The 24,231-nt window shown below is 49.2% G+C and overlaps 1 protein-coding gene and 1 pseudogene across 1 annotated transcript; both read left to right on the top strand.

The window, feature by feature from the left end:
• Window positions 1–981: 981 nt before the first annotated feature.
• LOC149327618 (amine sulfotransferase-like) lies at window positions 982–1,922 on the top strand (annotated as a pseudogene).
• Window positions 1,923–10,798: 8,876 nt separating this feature from the next.
• LOC149327617 (uncharacterized) lies at window positions 10,799–11,803 on the top strand. The gene has a single exon (XM_089564931.1). It carries the CDS (start codon window positions 10,823–10,825, stop codon window positions 11,801–11,803), a length of 981 nt encoding a protein of 326 aa, XP_089421057.1. The 5' UTR covers window positions 10,799–10,822.
• Window positions 11,804–24,231: the final 12,428 nt, after the last annotated feature.

The following is a 24,231-nucleotide window of genomic DNA, read 5'->3' as shown; positions in this document are numbered from 1 at the left end:
GGTCAGGTCGGGTCCCCTCCTCTTGAGAGAGCGCTGCGGTGGACCTCACCATTGGGTGCACATTGCAGCCAATGGGAGCCAGTGGTCAGGTCGGGTCCCCTCCTCTTGAGAGAGCGCTGCGGTGGACCTCACCATTGGGTGCACATTGCAGCCAATGGGAGCCAGTGGTCAGGTCGGGTCCCCTCCTCTTGAGAGAGCGCTGCGGTGGACCTCACCATTGGGTGCATATTTCACTGAATTTCAGGCAACGGCGAGGTCCGGTCGCCAACCACCCATAGGCTGGCTCGCTTGGCACCGACGCCTGAGCCGCGGGTGTGTCCGAGTGACCACTCACAGAGGACCGAATAAACGCGATATGGTCAAAGGAAAACTGATAGCTGAGAGAGTACGGTCCCTCGCGTACAATCCAAAAATCTAGACAGAATACATTCGAATCAATGTGAAAGCATCGATTTGTGCTACGTAACAGACGACGATAAGCGGTCATGTTGCGGAAAAGAGCGATCACGTTAGGCCAGCTGCGAACACAGAAAGGAATCCTCAACGGAAGATTTTGGCTCGGATTTGGTGCGATCGGATTGTTCAATATGACCAGTGTCCGACACCAGTGAAAGCTACTGGAGTGCTGGCCGTAATTACATACCTATTGCTACACAAAGGCCTGTCGGCTGCACACTCATTCTGAAGAGATGCAGACAGGGAGATAAAAAGTGCGAGCACAATTTCATATGCGATCTTCTATATACGAGTACGTACCTCTGGATGGCGCTTTTTAGAATACACGTTTATTTAGAACCAAATATGTAGTCGTACTCTGCCAAACTGCAACTACATACGAACCGTAATATAAGTACAGAAGGACAATGTTTTTATTTGTTTATATCCCAGACACATGCAGGTGAGAACTGAATTCCAAAATTAATTGCGTAAATTCAATAATTACCTTCATTTTCAGGACTCAGGAACCTAAAAGTTGAAGCAATGGCGGCCGAAATTTTTCGAAATATTGAAGGAATCTACATAGGCAAGCACTTCCCGGATGATTCAATCCACTCTGCCATATCGTACAAGCCACGACCGGGTGACCTCTTTTTAGTGTGCTACCCCAAATCCGGGTCTTGCTGGACGCACCGGATTATCTACAACATCTTGATGGGCGCCGCAGATCCAGACGACCCAATGGACCCATTACTCCGGATTCCATTTCTGGACATGCGAGGCGCGGATGCCGCCATCTATGCTCCCCGACCAGCGGCCTTTAAGACGCATTTGCCTTTCCACAAAGCTCCTTATTCACCAGAGGCAAAATATATTCATATCGCAAGAAATCCGTACGACGTCTGCGTTTCCTTCTACTACCACACAAGAAATATACCGGCGTACAATTTCCAGAGTGGATCATTTGACGATTTCTTCGAGATGTTTCTCCAAGGTCGAGTTGACTACGGAGACTGCTTTTAAAACGTCCTTTCCTGGTTCAGACATCGCAATGACGCCAACGTTCTTTCTTTAACTTACGAGGAACTGAGAAAGAACACACGTGAACATATTTTTCAAATCGCCGCCTTCATCGACGCCAGCAGAGAAGAGAAGCTGAAGGAAAATCCCGAACTCGTTGAACGCATTCTCGAGAAGACCAATATTGAAAACATGAGGAAGGTGTTAAACTATAATTCGCAGCAGCTCACTCTAACGGAACCATCACTTTTGGACAATGTTAGGCCGGAGCTACAGAAAGGACTTCGAGCTTTCATCGATTTCGTAAATTTGCCTATGAGTGGCGACTTCGTGCGCAAGGCTCAAGTAGGTGACTGGAGAAACCACTTTTCGCTCGAACAAGTTGAAAGAATGAAGGAGCGATAGCCCAGGCGTTGGCCAGCACAGATTTCATGAACCTATGAAAGGATTTGGACATTCCATGAGCCTTCATTGTGTGTTCCAGTGATGCCAGGCGATCTTGGACGATTTAGAAAAGCGATACTTCACTAGCGCATGCCTTTCTATAAAACAGCAAAATTCTTTCCTTTTTTTGCACTGGAGTATTAAAGTAGTTCTTCTTGAGCATTGTAGCGTGTTGGATCTTTTGCGATCCTCTTCGTCATGCCTTCGCGTCCTCGCATCTATTGTGTTTACGTAATTTTTGGTTCAATAGCTGCAATATTTAGCCTAAAATACTGATGTGAAAATTTTTTTATGGAGTAATTTGTTTTCTTACCATCCGTTGAAATTAAGTGATGACGAATATAAGGCTATCTAAAATCTATAGGCGTATTTAATGTCATGGAAGTAATAGCTCATTCGCATGCCACTGATCGGACGTTTGGCTAAGAGGAAAGCTACCAAATTCCAAAATATTAGTGCAGGGCACCAAAAGGGGGTGCAGATCCTCGGCGCAATGAGCTCAGGTCTTCTCCAGTCATCTGACTCAGACCGGAATTCGGTAACTGAGGGGATCGAGGGACATTAGAAGGCGAGGAAAGTATGAAGGCAGAAATTCTGCAGACCGCCAGAGTTGGATAATCAGCAAAGAAAATACCTTTGCGGTCAAGTTGGTTCGACTGGCGGAGGTTAAGTAAGGCAAGGTAGAAGCCATTGTGGGTGACGCGCACGTCGGTGTGGCGGAGAACAACATCGGTAATCGAGCAAGCGGCCCAGTCGCTGTAAAGAACAGGAAGAAAAGACGACATAGGGAGGAACTCCGTGGTGAGATGTCGACTATAACTGGAAGAGTCATCAGAGCATAGGGGGCGGTTGAGGTTGAGGTCAAAGTGAGCTTGTAAGAAGCCACGGATTGCGATGTGATCTTCACGGATATACACAATGTGGTCGTGGTGTGGAGCACATCATGAGGGCACTGAGTAGCTTATAACAGCACACGTGTTGTTATGACTTACGGCTTTGTGAACTTGTCTTTGTGGTTGTGTGTTTCAGTGCCCACCCCTATCTGGGTCGGAACTAGGACCGATAGTGTGGACAAATAAATAAATTATTGTCGGTGAACAGAGCCGACACGTGATGACGAGTGGTGCTTATACGATCAGTGCGCATTCCACTTACGCACCTGTGCTGTCATCGACAACATGAACTTTGGGCTAAGCGGCAGGGGTCATCATTTCCTCATTACGACGGCAAAAAGATGCGCCCAGGACAGATACTTCAACGCCAGTGTCAATGATCGCAGCGATAGAAACATCATCTACCAGCACTCAAGGAGGTTAGATAGGGGAGCAATGCAGAAGAAACAACGGTACTCCGCTGTGGGTTTTGAATCATACGCGCACTTGCGCAAGATAGCATATAGCGTTTGAAAGCATGAAAACCTAATTGGAGCGTGTCATCCGGGAGCTGCATCGTCAAGTTTCATTAGAAGAGTTAGGCGGACAACGGGGACAAAGTGTGGCGAGGAAGAGAGGAACGAGAACGATGGACGTGCAAGGAAGGTGAGCGGCTGCACCCAGGAGCAGGCGAAGCCTTCTTTAGGCGGTGTGGAGCATAGCGGCGCCAGAAAATTGCACGGCACGAAGAGGCGACGATGATCAACGGGGAAAGGCAGAGGGCTGCCTTTCCCCTGGACAAACGATTGCGGCGGTGGCAAGAGATGTGACCGTTGCGCAGGCGCGTGAAACAAATATTTAGGGATACGCCACTCCTCATGATGTTGGCACTAGTTACGTGACGTGAAGGGGTCGGTGTGCATAGTAGTATCTACCAAAGGAAGGACAGGTTCCGAACACAGGTTTTCTAGTGTGCGGCTAGAGCCCATGCCCATGTTTACGAGCTCTTTGCGAACACCTGCTTGCGGGAGAATGTCGTCATCGTATTGTCCGACAACGGCGGTTTGTATGCAATGGGATTCAGTGCCTCTAGTTCACGGCGCACGAAATGAGTAAATTTTTCAGGGTTCGAGGGCTGCTGCAAGGTGGGCAAATTCTCGCACGATGAGTTGGCAGATGTGTAAGATAGACGGTGACAACGGCGTCCGATTCTCAGTTGTTGGCCTTTTCCAAGTGTCGGCACAGCAGTAGAACTGAGCAGCAAGAGGAAGAGGAAGTTTAACGCGTCGAAGGCAATAACTTTTTAATTAGGTGCCCACCTTGCTGCCTTGAAGTCTTCCTGGTAAGCTTTCCTGCTCAAGGCCAAGCTGTCCGTGTGCGAAATATTGAATTCTGAAGACGGTTGGGCATGAGCTGCAAGCTCCTTCTTAGCTGCGAGCGGTGGCCCAGCAGGCTTATGGAACTATTCTCTGAGATTCTTTTTGCGTGCGCTTTAAATTGTGAGATCTTGGTTCGTTCTGAATCATATGCGCACTTTCGCAACGTAGACTAAGGTGTTGGCAAGCATAAACGTAGAGCCCACCTTGTTTGCTTGCTGACACACTCACAAAGCTATAGTCAGTCGTCAATACCACGTCCTCCATGACGCAAACGGTGTCAGGTTCTCGGAGGTGGGCTACCAGGACAGTAGGCATTGTTGACGCATAAGCAGCTACTTCGAGAGTAATCCGTACGGTACCAAGGTAACGGCCTCGGCGCAGATTCAGCTTGTGGTTGCAGGCCGAGTGATGAGGATATCCAACACATCCCACAAAACTTTACAGAGGGGGCTCTACCAAGAAATGCTAGCGCCGCATGTAACTCATGGTCCTGAGGCTTGAAGAACACTTATGCACACCCTCTCTCAGTTGTCTTCAAGAGCACCCGATAGCCACTTGGTCGTCGATTGGTAAAAATATTGCATAAAAAGTGAAGGAAAAAAGGGGAAGGTCGAGCTAGAAAAAATAAAACATGGAACTGAAAAATTATGATGATGAACAAACTATAAGAAGATCTACACAGGTGCTTTAATAAAATAACATTTGAAGGGTGCAGAAGTGTTTATACCAATGTCTTAAGAAATTGCTGATTCAACTCGTTAAGCACTGGATTAGTTTAAGCTTTGTACCAATTAAAAGGGAAGGGAGAGCATATTTTTGCAAGTTATAATATTTGCTTAAATTCTAGAAATTTACCAGTTAGCGGTGATTCTCGTAGAAAGGAAACGGTTCGGCACTCTAGCAAATCAGTGGCAATAATTTCATGTGAAGAGCTGTTGGAAGAATTAAACAACCGTAAAATTCCGAAGCCATACACCGCCTATGCTGGTAGTGGTGTTCGACGGAGCACTCGTGCTAGGCCGGCGGCCATTAAAATCGCTTCATTATAAGCAATCATAACTTGTCATTCTTCGGCTAGCCGCCACGTAACATTTGTTGTGAGGTGCGGGGCAATCATCACCCTCCTGGTCTTTTAGTTTCGGCGTCCTGCTGTCACGATGTCGTGGGCTCTTGAAGTTTGGCTGGCGCCGAAATTATAATTAATCGGGCCAACCTGCCCACCACTGCACTCTCCGCAAGTTTGGAGGGGAGGAGTGACAAAGTTCTCCACCCCGCGTTCAAAAGGTGAGGTTCGACTGCTGACCGGTGATAGGGGCCTAGCCTGATTAGCCCTTGACCGGAGACATGAGGCGTAGCCAAGCTTCTTAACCCATCATTTTACTTGCGCAAAGAACGACAACAAAGGGTCACAAAACAAGCCCGCGCAATAGTGACAAAGCCCAAATAACAAAAACAATGAAAACACAATCAACTATTAACAGGAAGAGGAAAACACAAGGGCGAGATCAATACCACAACGTTACAAGAACAAAGGAGGACTATACAAAAGGTTCGGACAAGAAAGGGTGACAGGACCAAGGAAAAGGGTTCAAGCGATTTGGGAGAAACGGTGGCTTAGCTGCGGGGTGTCAAGGTGCGGTCACATGGAACGTCGGGCTGCGAAGGCGCGCGGTGCTGATGGGGGGTTGCGGATACGGGCGAACTTGGGCCACGCGTCTTCGACGCGTCTTCGAGGCCGCCGTCTTCACGCTCTACGCGTCAGACACTCGCCTAGGCTCGCTTGCCGACCACTTCCCTGGCTGACCTCACACACTTCCGCACGCACCGAGATATCCAAGCCAACTGCTCGGCTCGCGATTTTCCCGCCACCGCGTTCTCCTGACAAACAAACAAAAACAAACAAACAAATCCTCAAGGCCCAGTGCGCCAACGATTCGCAGATGTTAACAAAAGTATTGGGGGAAGAAACACGAAGAAACTGAAGCAGACGCGAGGCAAGGCTACGACGAGAAGCGAGGCTAACTTGCGAAGGTCGAGAATGGTGCAGGGGCATTCAACCGGTCGCTTCCCGTCCCTACATCGTGAAAACGCTCGCTTGCCGGCGATAAACTTGGGAAGGGGGCAGAGTAGCCTTGACCCTCCAGCGTGCGAGCGGTCAACTGCCCCCGCGAAAGGTGCAAAATTATCCCCGCCGCACTGTGACCCTTTTGTGAAAAATTGAGGCGCCTTGCCTACCTCTGCTGCAAAAGTAAAATACGTACAAGGCAGGTACGACTGTTGACACCTGCATCTGCCCTGGCCGTAGGTCATGTGTTCTGGTCCACACCGCTGGGCCTTGCCCCAGCCCGCCTGACCATTGCCGGCCTCGCCGGTCGCCCCTGTTTCCCGCCCCGACCAGACGACACCATGATTAGATGACACCACGCTTGCAACGTCCCATCGCAGGCCTACCTTCCTTAGGAAGCATCGTCTCATTGAGGCTGTAGCCGGGGAAGTCCACAGCAAGTGTACTTCGTCACAAATGTCTGGCGCTGAACCACTATAGGGGCACTTGTCAATCACTTCTAAACGTTTGTCACGCCACCGATCACGCACACTGGAAGTCAGAGCCGCTCCTGCTCGAATCCGGCGCACAGATACCTCCTCCTCCCGAGAAAGAGTATAGGGAGAGGTTACGAACATGGACGAATTAGAGCACATGTTCGCTGGCGCGAAGCCTGTTTCTCGGGAACATGGGACAGGAAATTATCTGTTGAAGAGGGGACGGCGGCGGCATGTCTGATGTGTCACGAGGTGTCATTGTATAAACATGAATACTATGCAGATCTTGAGCATTGCCGCGAATCGACTATATATGGACAGGAAAAAGGTATTTTGTGCAAGGTTGGTGAATGGACTGTGTAATTTTTAATGTGCCTCGGACAGCCTTAAGCTGCTTATGGTCGGCAAGGGATTCAGTGTAACTGCGAACATTATCGAAAGTGGGTACGAATGGCAGGGCAGGGCAGGGCAGGGCAGGCATGGGCCTTCAAGGCCAATTTATGGCAGTTTATGTTCGTCGTTCTGTTCCCCATACAGCGATCGATCTTTCACGTTGGTGAAACACTCGCGAAGAGGCCGTTAGCCTTCTCGTTAAACATGCACATACACCGCTGATACTTGTACCTTTCTATGGTCGTCCGGGAACAGCATCTCTTCACCCAGATTGGATTCTTTTCCTACGCAATAACTTCTCCAGCACACCTATTTTAGTTGGCGGAGACTTCAGTGACGCTCGCACAACCTGGGGCTACCCTTTAGAATCCCCCTGGTGAGCGAATATTGATGACACCTTTCTAGATCATTCAACTACTAAATCAACCGCGAACTTCTTCAAGAAGGCTAGACACATCTAACGACTCGGTAACGCATGTGTAAGTGTACCGTCCAAGGCGTGAACATCACGCACCAAGTTCGACTATCTCCATCAGGGAATGCCCGGGGCAATTTTCGACTCACGTTGTGATGTATGCGTGTCTGTAATTGTGTGGTTTGTGGTGCTGCTTGGCTTTTCTATATATTTCCTGGTCACTTCAATACATTTAGGTGCACGTCAGCGCTTGTTTTGCCTCCCTTCACATCCCTGTCTTTCGAGCCGGTATTTTCACCCTGATGTCTCACCTGTGCAGAAATTGAAGCCATACAATTCTCCTCTTCACACTCAAGGTTCAGCGCATAATACACCAAAGGCCTGTTATTTTTAAGAAAATGTCACGGCTCTAGTAAAACTGCGTCATGCTTGCAAGACACTGAGCCGAAATCACTGTAGATTCTACCTGCTACACAGAACGCAAAGTTTTAGTTTGACTGGACTGAACAAGGAAAGAAGCACAAAATATCTATTCCGAAACGACTGAATTGAAAGCAGTCCAGGTTAGTGTGATGTGATCACACTATCTCCTGAGATCTGATATGTCCAGTTCTTGAGCATGTGTATAATTTGTGCTTTGTAAACAGTATATTTCCTAAGCGCATGCAACTCGCAAGGGTTACAGTGCTCTTCAAAGCCGGTGATAGAAACAACATGTCTAACTACAGACCAATATCCATTTTACCTGTATTTTCAAAATGCCTAGAAAAATTAATAACACTCAGAATGACCGCTTTCTGCGGAAAACATAATATTCTTACTGACTGTCAGTTCGGTTTCCAAAAGGGTCGTTCGACAGAGTGAGCTCTACTAACACAAAAGGAACTAATATTACAAGCATTTGAGCAAAATTTTGTGACATTAGGCGTTTTCGTCGATTTTTCAAAGGCCTTTGACGCAATTAAACACACCACACTGCTAACCAAACTTGAAATTTATGGTTTCAGGGGCCCATTCCTTAGCTTAATCAAAAGCTATCTGCAGTTCAGGTGTCAGAGGGTTTCAATAAATAACTGTCTTTCAGATAACTTACCCATTCATTCTGGTGTACCTCAAGGAAGCATTCTTGAACCTTTGTTATTTAATATTTACATTAACGACATAATAAATATTGACACCACTGCCCAATTCATAATATACGCTGACGACACTAGTCTGTTTTTTACATCTGGTTGCGCAAGGGACCTGTTGGCTCTTGCGAACGCTGCTTTAAGCGAACTCAATCGATGGAGTTCATTGAATTCACTGTCTATAAATAAAAGCAAGACAAAGGCTGTACTTTTTCAACCTAAAAACAAAAATGTCCACATTGACGGCCATTTGCAAATGGGTTCTTCGGTTATCAACATTGTGCCATCCATTAAGTGCCTCGGGGTCGTATATCAAGAGAACTTACTTTGGAATCTTTGTACAGACTCAGTTGCTAACAAAATCGCTCGTGTTGTGGGAATACTAAAGAAACTTCGAGTTTTTCTTCCCTTGAGCGTGAAAAAGCTGCTTTACAACTGTCTCTTCCTGTCCCATCTGAATTACTGCCATTTAGTGTGGGGAAACACCACGATGTCTAACATCACAAAACTTTATCTTTTGCAGAAGAAAGCAGTGCGCGCTATCGCTAATTCCTCATATGACGCTCATACGCAGCCTCTTTTCATTGCCCTTAACATACAGCCGGTCACCTCCATATATCGTAGTATTTTACTCAAGCGTTTCACTACTGCGAAAAAAACAGAACACCAAATTCTTCGAGCATTTATCTCTATTGACAATGAGTTATAACATTTAAAACACACGTCACAGAGAAACATGGTACGTTCCTAAAACGCGCACTAACTACGGTCAACAAATGTTACGCCACACACTGCCATCTTTGTTAAACTCATTAGAAACTTAATAACAACGTATCTCTCCTTTTATGGGCTCATTGTGGATTCCTTTTTTTGTTTTGTTTGCTTTGCTGTATTATACACTGACGCCATGAATGCCTAACCAATTTTCTTTGCTTGTTAGCAACTTATTATTTATGTTTGTGAATTTCAAAGCTATTTTATTTGTATAATTTTATGCTATATGCTTTCTGCTATTTGAATCCTTTCAGCATTCTATCATTGATTTTTTTTGGCCGTATGTACTTCTGTTATAGCATAGAATGTTCACTAATGCTTTTTTTCGTTTATCCATTATTGTATTTTTGCGTTCTTTTTATTGTGCATAGTGCCATTTCTGTAGGGGGTACAGACCCCGTCAAGCCAAATCCATTTGGCTCTTTGTCTGCACTCCCGTCATCGGTACATGTTGTGGGGATACACATGAATCCCCTGCCCCATTGTAACGGCCGCGCTTAATTATCACGCGATGCTATGCGCGCGCCGTTCGGAAGGTTTGCGAGGGAGGGCACTCACGCCTCCCCGGCTTCCTTTCTCGCCCCGCCGCGACGCCGCTGCAGGGACTTTCCCTCTTTCCCCTTTCACAACGGAGAGACCTCCTCTCCACAGCCCGGGAAGGAGACGCGTTTCTCCCGAGGCTCGTTTGTCTTCTGGCGGGAGCCGTGCACACGCACGGATCAGAGATCTGCCACGGAGACCGCTGCCCTTATCGCCCGGCCACCGTGTGCGACTTGACCGCCGCGGGCCGTGAGCGAGGAACCACGCGAGGTGAGCGGAACCTTCTTCCCCCACATTTTTGCGTGCGTTCTGCCCTTTGTGTTTTTCACCCCCGTACGCGAGCGGAACACCCTCGCTCGTTACGGTGGTTGTATTGTTGCTGCTGCATTGTATTGCTCGGGAGCAATAAACGCTCATCCGAGTAGCATACTCGTGTTTGTCCCCTCTGGCCCGAACCCGCCGTGGTTGCGACTCACCGCACCGCCGGTTGGGGGTCACAGCTCTGACTGCTAGGGCTGGCACGCTGGTGCTAGAGAGCGACAACTGCTTCTAGCCCTTTGAGCGTTATCACAAGAATAACCCCCATATTCTTGGCGCCCAACGTGGGGCCAGAGGTGTGACAAACCGAGTGTCTGTGTGAGCGACTGCCGACACACAGACTAGCCATGGCGGCGAGCGGGATTGACATCCAGTCCCTGCTGTGGTTGTCCAATACGGCTTCTCAGCAGCAACATCTTGGCACGGCAGTAACAACTACTGCAGGTGTGTTCCCAGAGGCTGACGCTAGCCCCTGTGATATCGTTTGAGTCGAGCGGTGCTTCACACGACACACTGGCTCAGACGAGCGGCGACGCTAGGCACTTCTCGCCAAGCGCTATGCCGCCAGGTAGGGAGAGCATGGCGCGACATGTGCAATCTTGCTCATCCCACGGGGCCCCTCAGCCAGAACTACCTGGCCAGGCCCAAGAGGCTGTGTTGCGCAACGCCTTGCGCCTCATAGAGAGCCTCACGGGTATCGTGCAGAACAACCTGCAAACACCCGCTCCAGCGGCGAGTCCGAGGCTAAGGGTGGACCTTCCCAGCTACGGTGGCTACCATGATTTTGTCAGTGCCAACGAGTACCTTGAGCGCATGCTGACCTACCAGCAGGCGACAGGGCTTTCCGATGGCGAGATTCTGGCGCATGTCGTGCCAATCTCACTGACTGATCAGGCTGCCCGCTGGTTCCGCCTTACTGGCCATCGGTCTCGCACGATGGAGGAATTCCGAGCGAGGTTTCGCGAGGAGTTCTTGCCCGCAGATTACGAGCGTCGTCTGCGGCGCGAGTTGGAGCTGCGTACTCAGCATCCGGACGAATCCTTGCTTGAGTACGTGAGGGCGATGGACGAACTCTATCGTTTTGCAGACCCCTCAGCTTCGAACGGCGAGAAGGTAGAGCGTGTCACGCGACAAGCGCACCCTACCTTCGCAGCCTACCTACGAGGCGTACCGTTCAGGGACTTGGACGAACTCGCCTCGGCAGCCAAGCGCATACAGGCGGACATACTCGCCTCCCGCGCGTATCGGCCACCCCCGCCAGCGTCGCAGGCACTTGAGCCGCGATGCGCCTGGAACGGAGACACTTTTCGAAACCGTTCCCGGGGAGCCGAATTGGTTGCATTCAGTGACGGGCAACTGAGAAACGGTTGGGAACTGTCAGACCGAGCTCTCGACCCGTACACGTATGCTATGCGGTCAGCACACGCTGCGCGTGGCCAAGGTATGCAGAATCGGGACCGACATACCGACCCGAGGACGCTAGACCAAAGGGCATCTGCGACGGTAGGCCCGGCAGGGAGGAACGGTCAATCGGCGTGAGGCGACAACTGCCCCGCCCGGCAATGGCCGGATACCCTCTGCTACCGGTGCAACCAACGAGGGCACTACGCCCGGGAGTGCAGACGCCCCATGAACCGAGAGCACGCGCTTTCGGGAAACGAACGCAGCCGCCGGTAAGCAACGCTTCGCAGCCGGCGGCGTCAACAGCGGTGCTCAGTGAGTCACACGAACTCCTAGCCCCGCTGGCTTGTCGTTTGGAACCACCCAGCGACACGCCAGTACCGTTTATTGAGCTTACAGTGGCACAACGTAAGTTCATGGCATTGCTAGACACAGGAGCGAGCGCATCCCTGTTTGGCGACGAGGTATGCGAGCATCTCCGTCGGAACGGACTCCGACTGCGAGCGAGCAACCTCACGTTTCGATTAGCCAGCGGCACTGCGCACGCGAGCGGTGCCGCGCGGCTTGTGGTGTGGTGGGAGAAACGAGTGAGGCGCCAGCGCTTCGCTCACCTCCCCGGCCTGTCGGTTCCAATTATTCTTGGTAGAGACTTCCTCGCCAAGACGGACATTGTTATTGACGTCTGCAACGGAGGATATAGGGAGCGAGCATGTGGCACCCTGAAACCTTTCGTTCAACCCCAAAAAGCGTCGAAAGCACATTCGCTTTCCGATGCTTCGCGCGCAGACGTACGCAATGATCCCCCGAAAAAGAGCCTCGAAACGCTTTCGGCCCGGCTGAACAACCAGCCTGTCGACCGCGGCGAGAGGAAAAGCGCGGAAGGGAACCTCTCCCCTCCCGCGCGACCCCCTGTCCCCCCTGCGGTTGCATACTGTGCCGCGGCGGCATGCAGGCCTCCCCACCCGCTGCTGGACAACTCAGACAGCTTGTCGGGGGAGGAAAAAGCGCGTTTGTCTCTGCTCCTAAACGAGTACGACGCCGTATTCACGGAGCGGCCTGGCTGCACTACGCTGGTTAGGCACAAAATTGAGACAAGCGACGCTGTTCCATGGAAGTGCAATCCTCGGCCAGTCAGCTTGGCTAAGAGGAAAGCGCTCGATAACGCACTGGACGAGCTTCTCGATACAGGCGTTGTGGAACGTTCAAACAGCCCCTGGGGCTTTCCAGTGGTGCTGGTGCCCAAAAAGGATGGAACAACCCGCCTTTGTGTGGACTATCGACGCCTGAACGAGGTGACACGGAAGGACGCATACCCACTTCCGAGTGTCCAATGTTGGTGGAGCGAAGTACTTAACTACGCTCGATGCTAGCAGAGGATACTTTCAGGTGGAGATGACCCCTAGTGATCGGGAGAAAACTGCCTTCACTTGTCACAGGGGACTTTTCCAGTTTACCCGAATGCCGTTTGGCCTGGTCGGAGCGCCCGCGACGTACCAGCGTCTGATGGACCGTGTCCTAGGCGATGCAAGGTGGCACCACGCTCTTGCTTACCTGGATGACATTGTCGTGTATTCGGAAACCTTTGATGAGCACTTACGCCATCTCAGGGATGTACTGGAAAGGCTGAGGTCTGCGGGAATCACTCTGAACCGAACAAGACCCAGATAGCGGCGACCCGAATAACACTGTTGGAGTTTACGCTAGACAAAGGACGCCTTCTGCCGTGCGAAGACAAGCTGCGGGCTATTTTGCAGTTCCCGTCGCCGGCAGATATAGGCGGACTGAGACGCTTTCTGGGGCTGACGAACTTTTATCGACAGTTTATCCCAGATTGCGCAGCTCTGCAAGCCCCCTTAACAACGCTGTTAAGGAAAGGTGTTAAGTGGCATTGGGGACCCTAGCAAGAGGCGGCACTACGCCATCTCACTTGCGCGCTCGCGGAAACCACAGAGCTAAGGCTGCCTGACCTGAACAGGGAATTTGTGATCCACACGGACGCTTGTGACCTGGGCTTAGGAGCAGTCCTGCTTCAAGAGCACGGAGGTAGCCTGAGACCGGTGGCGTTCGCCAGCCGCTCATTAACTCCCGCAGAGAGAAACTATTCCGTGACAGAAAAAGAATGTCTCGCGATTATCTTCGCTCTGCGGAAGTTCGACTACTATGTCGATGGAGTCGCTTTCGTGATTGAGACTGATCACATGGCACTCACTTGGCTGAGACGCCTAGGCGAGCCGTCCGGACGCCTAGCGCGATGGGCGCTACTCCTCCAGCGTTACGACTTTACCGTGCGCTACAGGAGGGGCAAGAACAACGTGGTGGCGGACGCACTTTCGCGCGCGCCGGTTGACGGCTTGGGAAGTAACAACACTGCCCACTCCGCCGCGCCCGACAGCCAGAGCAACGCGACTGCCGCGCAGCTCACACAACGCCCCGAGGGAAGGGACACCCCGCCTTCCCAGGGCGAAAGCGTAAACCACTTTGAAGGCATCAGTTCAGTGGTGAGCGTTTTCAGCAGAAGGGAGCTATTGGAGGCACAGCGGGAGGATCCATTTTGTCGAAAAGTGTTCGATGGGTTCAGGGAGCCGGGCGGCGCGGCCGCGGCGCACATGGAGGCAACTGGTATTGTTGTCCGTGCGGGGCGCTCGAACACAGCTGGTAATGCTGTGAGCGCGATGGATTCCTATCTGCTCGACTCCGATGGCATCCTGCTGAGATATATCCCCTCCGAGAAGGATACACACGAGTCCTTCAAGGTGGTGATTCCACGCACGTTGAGAGGAGCACTTTTACGCTACTTTCACGACACGTGCATCGCTGGGCATGCGAGTGGCCCTAAGACTTACCTCAAGTTGTGCCGCCTCGCTACCTGGCCTGGCATGAAGCGGGATGCGATACGCTACGCCCGCTCGTGCGACGTGTGCCAAAGGGTCAAGCCACGTGGTGGACGCCCACCTGGGCTCATGCAGCCGATCAATAGCCAGGGTCCTTGGCAAATTGCGGCTTGTGACGTCATGGGACCTTACCCCAGGACTCCGAGTGGAAACCAATATCTGCTCGTTGTCACAGACCATTTCAGCAAATGGGTGGAACTGTTCCCACTTCGAAAGCTGACGGCACGCGTAATCATGGGGAAGCTGATCGAGGTGTTCACACGATTCGGCTACCCCGGGCAGTTGATAACGGACAATGCATCGTACTTCACTGCCAAACTTTTCGTGGACTCCTGTGCGGCCCTTGGCATTAAGCACAGGAGAACAACCACGTACCACGCCCAGGCAAATCCCACGGAACGCGTGAACCGCAACATCAAGCACATGCTCGTTGCATTTGCGGAGACGCACATCGACTGGGACACCTGTCTCCCCGAGATTGGGTTTGCTCTCAGGTCGACCGTGAACCGCTCGACTGGGTACACACCTGCCGCTCTCAACCTTGGCAGGGAGCTGCCGAACCCGTTAGAACTTACTCTACAGGTTCGCAGCAACACCCCGATTGCTTGGTCGGCACGCGCTGACTATGCGACCCGGCTGCGCGCGAGGATGACGGAGGCTTTGGACAAAGCACGCCGGAATCTGAGCACTGCTCGGGCCCAGCAGAAAGCGCAGTATGACCGCTCTCACCGGGAAGTTCACTACAAACCGGGTGACCTGGTGTTGGTCAGAGCGTTGGTCAACCGACGAGGAGCACGGCGTACATTGAAGACAGTTCATGGCATCATCAATATGCGGGAGCGTGCAGACGCCTTTCTTCGCGGCAGTCTGCGCAAAAGCGTCACGGTCGCTTGCTCACTCGTGCAACATGAGTAGCCGACGAACTCGATGCCCCCGGATGACGCCTTTCTGTCGCATAGCTTGCACTTGCTCGTTGATCGCTTTCCGTTTTCCCTGGGACACGCGTTAAGGATTCTGTCTGATGAGTTGAGCGGTACCGGTGTTAATCTGCTGCTGCGTGAGATAACCTGGCAGCGAAGATGGAATGACTGTCTGAGCGCAATAAAATGCCAACGCATACTGGGTAAGAACACCGTCCAATGCTAGCCGTTCGGATGACGGAAGCCACTTACTACACATGCGGGTGATACTGACGGAGATGGCGGCTCGGCTGGAAGGCTCGCACTTAAACACTGATCGGACAATAAGCGTGTCATAAGCATGAACTGGAGTGAGTTTAAGCCCCGACGGGATCAAAATAGATTCTGATGAGGAATTCACTGTCCACGGATGAGCAGAGTGCACAGGAACGAGCATTGCTGCCCTGGCTGGTAAGAGCACATCTTGCGTTACTAAAGGCACCATCACTGCGGTTGGGTGAATCATCCGCAAAAGTAGACAACATATTACCCTTTTTTTTCTCTAGCCACGAATTTCAGGGTGGCTCCGCATTCATGTAGAAAAATCAATACATAATATGACATCATGGGTGCCATATATTTATATTATATAGTATTTATAATTTTTCACTAACAAGTGTTTGTTCCAAGGTAATGGAGCACGTCCTCTACTCTTACATAGTAAAATTTTTAATATGTGTAAACTTTTTCCATCCTAGGCAACATGGCTTTCGCAACGGCGTCTTATGTGATGCACAGTTAGCTTCATTCGTAAATGAAAGCTCTAACCTAGACTTGAACATACCTGTAGACGCGCTGTTCTTAGATTTCGAAAAGGCTTTCGATAAAGTTCCCCATCAAAGACTACTACTTAAAATCTCAAGATTGCGCATTAGCCCCCTTGTATTAGATTGGATTTCTAATTTCCTTACGAACAGAAAGCAATTTGTGTGCGCTAACAACCGCTCCTCGTCTTTTTCTCCAGTCCTCTCCGGAGTCCCCCAAGGTACAGTACTCGTGCCATTGCTGTTTCTAATTCATATTAATGACCTGCCTAGTAACGTGTCCTCTAACATCCGCCTTTTCGCAGACGGCTGCGTACTTTATCGCCCCATCCACACCACCTCTGACTCTAGAATTTTACAGGATGACCTTAAGCGGATTGAAACTTGGAGCGACAAATGGTTAATGTGCCCAAACACTAAGAAAACGTCTTTGGTTTCTTTTCAGCGTCGGAAAAACTATCAGGCATCAAGATACACCATTTATGGCTCGGTAATCTCATCTGCTGACTCTTACAATTACCTTTGCGACACCCTTTCAGACACACTAATCTGGTCAGAGCATATAATGAACATTACTAACGAAGCCAATCGCACTCTTGGTTGCCTCCGTCGAAACTTGCGCCTAGCCTCTGCATCCGTGAAAACAATTACTTATCTTACATTTATCAGACCTAGAATAGAATACGCAGGCTCAGTCTGGGATCCCCATCAAGCTAATATTTCTAACACCCTCGAAGCTCTACAAAATCGCGCTTCCAGGTTTATTTTCTCAGACTACTCCTATCATTCCAGTGTCACTGCACTCAAATCACGGGATAATCTTACTAATCTTGAAAAGCGACGCTGCATCTTCAGGCTATGCCTTTTTCCCAAGTTCTACCATAAGCCACTCAATGTTTCAGCAATCTTACCATTTCATCGACAATCAAGTCGCAACAGCCATCCTAAAGCCGTCAATCCGCCCCCAGAACAGATCACAGCCCATATTCGTTCGTTTTTTGTTCAGACCGCTCGGGACAGGAACAAACTGCCTGTCGACGCTGTGCACCACTCCGATCCACATTCCTTCAAGACTGCCATTGAATCCCTCTTCACTTGAACATTATGCCCATCCCTCATGTAATACCCCACACCAAGGGGCATTCGAGGTACTAATAATAAATAAATAAATAAAATACGATGAATTTTGCACACAATTTCTTTTCAGCAATGGCGACTGATACAAAGCAGATACCAACAGGGCGCAAAGTTTCACCCCAACACTACGCAAACATTCTAGTCTCAAGCAAATATCACTTTCGTCGAATGATTTTTTTGAAAGAAAAGCTCATCAACAACACAACCGCACCGATTTCTACTAAAGCAAGAGTAGAAACACACACTTTGTTCTTCAACATAAGTATCATGAGAGGAATTGGGGAAGACGACCATTCCGCTATATCACCTGTATCGACCACAACAATTAGTTTTGCTGCGGCGGTGGGGAACAGCGACGTCGAGGCGATAGCGAAAGGCCACGTCCCGGGGGTAGTGGGGTGAGGCTGCGGTCGGAAAAGGGGCAATTGGGCCAGGAGAGTCGATCTTGGCGTGGCGGCCAGTGGTGAGGTGGGCTCCAGGGCTGGGTGTCACTGAAAGCCAGTGACGATCGGGCTGATGATTACGCGAAGAAGCGAGGTGGTTGGACACGATGCCGACAGTAACGGGAAATCTATCCAGGACCACCGCAACGGTAGCAAATTGTAGCCTCACCTGGAGCGCAGTGAACGGGGAAGTCGCTCGGAGGTAGTAGTAGCTGCAAGGCGCAAAACAGTGCTCGTCCTCGGGGCGGCCGGAGAACCGGTGCATTGCAGGGTCAGAGACGCGACCTGTGTCGTTGCGAGTGCAGGGCAGGCCTGTCTGGCTCACGAGACTAGTGGTTCAGGGAACGGAGCCTGGAGCGAGCATTCCTGGTAGATGGGATCATCGGTGGGACGTTGGAATTCATGGTTCAGCTCTTCTTGCTCCAAAAATCCGTGGAAACACTCGCTGCTGTGAAAAGAAATTTTCTTACTCATGTCCCACTCCAATATACATTGCGATGAACTTATCCTTCCGCAGGATCTTGGCCCTCTCGAGCATTCGTGCGAGTCTGTTCATAGTAACGCGCGTTGCGTCAATGGCAGGAAGACACTATTTTTCTTTTTTGAGAAAATCGATAGAACTAGCCCTACTAGCGCTTAAGGAAAGAAATTTAGAGGACATTGATAATAACCTGTCAACAGTTGGCATCCTTGTTGACGGCATATGTCATGACATTATTGTCAATAAACTCACCTCCTATGGCATTCGCGGGGCACCTTTAACTTTTATTCAAACCTACCTCAGGAACAGAAATCAATGTGATTGAATTAAATCCAAAGCTCGGCTCCTTTACCAATCATATGTACCACAGCGAAGTATTGTAGGTCCCCTCCTCTACAAAACGTATATCAATGATATTGTAAACAAACACCCTTCTGCTCAGTTTGTGGTATATGGTGATGACAGCACCCCGCTTCATCCTGGTGGCAGTATGGATCAACTCATACTAAGGAGTAATGACACCATTTCAAACCTTTCATCTTGGTCCAAAGCAAACCGGTTAAATATTAACCCAACGAAAGCTAAAGCTGTTATATTTTGTGCAAAAAAAAAATTCCACCAGGTCACTCATTGCGATATGACTATCAAAATGTACAAATAGTGACTGCTCGTAAAACCCTTGGGGTTTACTTCTCTCATCTACCGTAGGACAATCCAACAGACTACCGCGAAACAAGCTTTCCGCTGTTACAGGAGTACTGTCGCGTTGCTGAATGGTGCTTCCCGAAACTCCTAAACTCCTAATATATCATGCGTTGTTTCGTTCATATATAGATTATTGCACTTTAGTCTCAGCTACGACAAGAAAAAAGAACACAAACTTCGACTTCTTCACAAGAAAGATATGCGTCATGTAGCTAATCTGAAGTCAGTGCACAAAGCTGTGCATGCTATTAGTATACATACAACATGATACTCCTCTATCGCTATCGATCGGACCCTTCCTGTCCCAACTGCCCCTGTATCTATGCGGACCTGGCCCATTGCCTCTTCTATTGCCCGGCTGCTCAGCAGTCGGGTTCCTTCCCCCCACCCTCTCTATCCATCACCACCTGGCTCGACTGGCTTGGCGCTGAAGGGGAAGAAGAACAGCGGCTTCTGGTCGCCCAGGCGGTCGAAATGCTCGGCCTATAAATTTTGGTCGAATAAAAGTCTTTTACTACTACTACTACTACTACTACTACTACTACTACTATATGAATTTAGATTACTACAAGCTGTGTACTTTTTTACATGTGGGGCTAAAACTTTCTAGAAAATCTCGGGGCTTTCGGCTACGGAAGTGCAAATATTAAAACTTGGAACACTGATGTATTTGAAATACTGACAGAGTGCAAGCTTGGGCGAGTAGCGCCCGTCCTGTGTGTGTCCCTTTGTCCCTGTCTGTTTAACGCTATGTGGCAAGGGAAATATTGCATTTCAACGCAAACTATAAGCTACAATCATTGGCTCATAATCTACCTTACATAATAAACAAATATAAACACACAGCCGATTTTAGTTCTAAGAAGCTGATGACTTATTTTTGCGTATATAAATGAAAACTGCTGATCTATATGTACCATTGTAACTTGTCCCCGCAGGGAGGCGTCTGCAGCATGCAGACGTTGGTGAGTGGCGACACCACGGGGTTAACCCGAGCATCCGCAGGGACATCCCCGCAGGGGGATGATGGTGAACAATGCGTCACCACGGACCCGAGCATCCGCGCTTAGCCGTGCGTGGCATCGCCGTGTCCGGGGAAAAGGGGATCCTGGTGGTTGAGTCGATGCCGAGCATTTGGACCCTTAAGGCCCCTTGGCGGAGGCAGCACACCACTTTGGCCCCAGCTTCCTGTAGACGGCACCTCCGGCCTGACCCGACCGGGGGAAATCGGCAGTCGCCTTTTCCTGTCCTCCCCTCTATCTTTCACTTTCCTATTTCCTTTCTTACGACTCTCCTGTCTCCTCCTCTTTTCTTCGTTTTTTCCCTCTTTTTCGTGGCGGCGAGGGTTAACCGTGTGTGACCAACTACCCTGTGTTGAGTCATATTAGGTTATAGTTAAGGTGTACAGCTGGCGTGGGCAGGACTTGCCTTCAAGTTCCTGTCGCGTCCCCTTGTTGGACTCCATGGTGGGTGGCTGCCACCATGACCGAAAAACCGAATTTTTTTTATGGCTCCCCCCCTTTCAAAACTAGATCGCTCTCTCAAAAGAGTGCGGAACGAAGCATCAGACTTTTTTTCGAAAAAGAAACCTACATTCTCAAAGTTTCATGTGATACATAGCAACAGTGACCAAAAGCAAGCTCGAATAATATCCCCATTTCTTGTAACCAAATGTTTAACAGATACCTTAGGGCCTGGCTACAAGGTATCCAAAATGTCCAGCGGCGACCTACTCCTCGAACTCCGTGAGAGCATCCAATGCTCGAAACTCTCAAACATTGCTTCCATAGGGGACATCTCTGTCTCCGTGACTCCCCACCGATCTCTTAACACAGTTAAAGGCGTTATCTCAGAAGCTGACTTCATCCATCTAACAGAAACCGAAATGCTTGAAGGACTTTCTGATCAAAATGTAATTGACGTGCACAGAATCAAAATCCGCAAAGACAACAAAGAAATAGACACCAAACACATGGTCCTCACGTTTAACACCAGCAGTTTGCCCGAAACAATCGATGTTGGATACATGAAAATCACCGTCAGACACTACATACCCAATCCCCGCCGCTGTTTTAACTGTCAGAAGTTTGGCCACGGCTCACAGAGTTGCCGCGGCCGCAAAACCTGCGCGAAATGCGCTTCGAAGGACCACCCTTCTGAGGAATGCGACGCAGCCCTACGCTGCTCGAATTGTGAAGGAGATCACGCTGCATACTCCAGGGCGTGTCCGTCCTGGAAAAAGGAGAAAGAAATCATCACCATTAAGACCAAAGAAAACATTTCATTCAAAGAAGCGAGGAGGCTTTTTGCGCTTACCAATTCATTCTCCTTCACAGCAAAACCAAACTTCGCTGATGTGGTGCGCGGGGGCGTAGCACCACACAGCGCTCCGGCACCTGCCGCGGCCACTTCCACCGCGCCTGTGGCAGTGCCATCCACGCCCCAGGCTGAGACAGCGAAAGCTGCTCTGCCAACTACAAGCCAGGGAGTGCCGGCCCACAAGTCAGCATCCCGCAGGACTTCCCCCCGTCGGGGGAGGCCTGACACCCACACACCCGCGGCTTCTTCGCGGTCGTCCAGCACCTCTTCCGAGGTGATGGACCAAACTCCCAGCCCGCCTGCTCTACAGCGGCGGAACAGCTCTCTTGAGCGAAAAAAAGGCAGGGCTACCATAACGGCCCCAGAACATAAGTAAACCTCTCGTTGCTCCTACCCCAAAACATAAACATGGCTTTTCTAGTTCAGTGGAACTGTAGAGGAATATTGAGAAATTACGATGACATAAAAAACATTTTAGGGTCAATGTCACCCGTAGCCTTATGTCTCCAGGAAACCAATCTAGGTCCGCAACATATGAACATCCTGAAGCATTATAAAACTTTTAGACGAGATCGTGAGCAGGCAAATAGACTCTCTGGAGGCGTCGCGATTATCGAACAAAGCGGCATTCCTGCTCGAGAAATAAAACTCAGAACAAAACTTGAAGCCGTTGCGGTCAGTGTCGTCAGCCATAAAACAATTTCTCTCTGTTCTGTATATATTCCTCCACATTCTACATTAACAGTCCACGATTTACAAGAACATATCAATGAACTTCCAGAACCGTATCTAGTAGTTGGGGACTTTAACGCTCACTCCCCCTTTTGGGGAAGCGAGCACTGTGACTCTAGGGGTCAAATAATCGAAGATTTTATCCTCACAAACAATGTATGTCTTTTAAATACAGGAAAAGCCACCTACTGCTCCCCTGCCTCGGGGAAAATGACCTTTTTAGATTTGTCTTTTAGCTCACCTTCTGTTTTTAATGATTTTCAATGGGATGTCATTGACAACCCATATGGCAGCGACCACCTCCCTATACTAATCACTTTAACATCCCCACCGGAAATAATCCCCACAAGGCCACGGCGCTGGAAGCTTCACCTCGCCGACTGGTCACTTTTTAGAGCAAAGGCAAATTTAGAAAATATACTTTTAGATAATCTCTCCATCGACCAGATAAATGAAAAGTTCACTAATTGTATCATAACTGCCGCACTCACAGCTATTCCACAGTCGTCAGGAGTGGTGCAACAAAATCATAAAATATGGTGGACAAAAGAGTGCAAGGAAGCAAAAAAACTACAAAACAGAGCTTGGGGTAAATTTCGCCGGTATCCGACACATGAAAATCTCGTTAATTTTAAGAAGGCAAGAGCCAAATCTCGGTACGTCCGTCGGAGTGCCGAGAAAGCATCATGGCAGAGTTATGTTTCATCCATTAACAGTCAGATGACATCTAAAAAAATGTGGGAGCAGGTTCGCAAATTAAATGGAAACTTTTCACCCTTCGCAATTCCTTTTTTAACAACACCCGGCACACAAACAAGCATAGAGGAACAGGCAGACATACTAGGGGAACATTTCGCTGCAGTTTCAAGTTCATCTCACTATACACAGTCTTTTTTAAAATACAAAAATACAGCTGAAAAACAGAGGCTCCCAACAAGTGGAGGCACAAATGAAAAATACAATTGTCTAATTACCCTCCAAGAAATCAATAAAGTACTATCTGCCGGCAAAAAAACTGCTCCAGGACCCGACGAAATACACTATGAAATGCTTGCGCATCTTTCCGAGCCAGCCGTGGACGCACTTTTAAGATTCTTTAACACAATATTCATGTCTGGGAAAATACCGGAAGTCTGGAAGAAAGCTATTATTGTACCGCTTCTTAAGCCTAGTAAACCCCCAACTTCTCCTAGCAGTTATAGACCCATAGCCCTGACCAGTTGCCTTGCCAAATCCTTCGAAAGTGTCCTAAATATAAGACTAACCTTTGTTCTTCAATCTGGTGAACTTCTTGATATCCATCAGTGTGGATTTAAAAAGGGATGCTGCACTACAGACCACCTAGTCCGCCTTGAAAATACTGTCAGAGAAGCTTTTATACACAAGCAACGCTGTCTTAGCGTCTTTTTTGATTTAGAAAAAGCATATGATACTACCTGGAGGTTCGGGATCCTCCAGGACTTAGCTGAACTTGGCATCCGTGGCAGAATGCTGAACTCCATTAAAGACTTTTTAGCTAACCGTTCATTTAATGTCCGTCTAGGCTCAACCCTTTCAAGGGATTTTATTCAGGAAAATGGAGTGCCTCAAGGGTGTATTTTAAGCACAACTCTTTTTATTGTAAAAATGAATTCTCTTAACAAAATTATACCAAGGTCCATAACATATTCAGTCTATGTTGACGATCTTCAGATAGCGTGCACATCTTCCAATATATCTACATGTGAAAGACAAGTACAACTTACAATCAACAAACTGGCAACATGGGCAGAAAAGAATGGTTTCCAGTTCTCACCACAGAAAACAGTAGCCTTACTTTTTTCACTCAAACGAGGCTTGCACACAGATCCCACATTACACCTAAACCAAACCACACTGCCTTTAAAAAAGGAACACAAATTTCTAGGCATCACCTTCGATAAAAAGCTTAATTTCCTGCCTCACATAAACGCACTAAAGAAGAAAGCGTCGCTATCACTGAACATACTTAAAGTCCTTTCACGCAAACACTGGGGTTCTGATCGGGTATGCCTTCTACAGAGTTATCGCTCTGTAGTACGTTCCGTTTTAGATTATGGCTGCATAGTGTATGGATCAGCAAGGCCGTCGTACTTGAAGCGACTGGACCCTGTGCA

The sequence above is a fragment of the Amblyomma mixtum genome, chromosome 10, assembly GCF_055824585.1.
Source record: "Amblyomma mixtum isolate Tamu chromosome 10, ASM5582458v1, whole genome shotgun sequence".
In the NCBI taxonomy this organism is placed as follows: Eukaryota; Metazoa; Arthropoda; class Arachnida; order Ixodida; family Ixodidae; genus Amblyomma; species Amblyomma mixtum.
The sequence above is the reverse complement of the archived record's forward strand: the minus strand, read 5'-3'. Positions and strand labels throughout refer to the sequence as shown.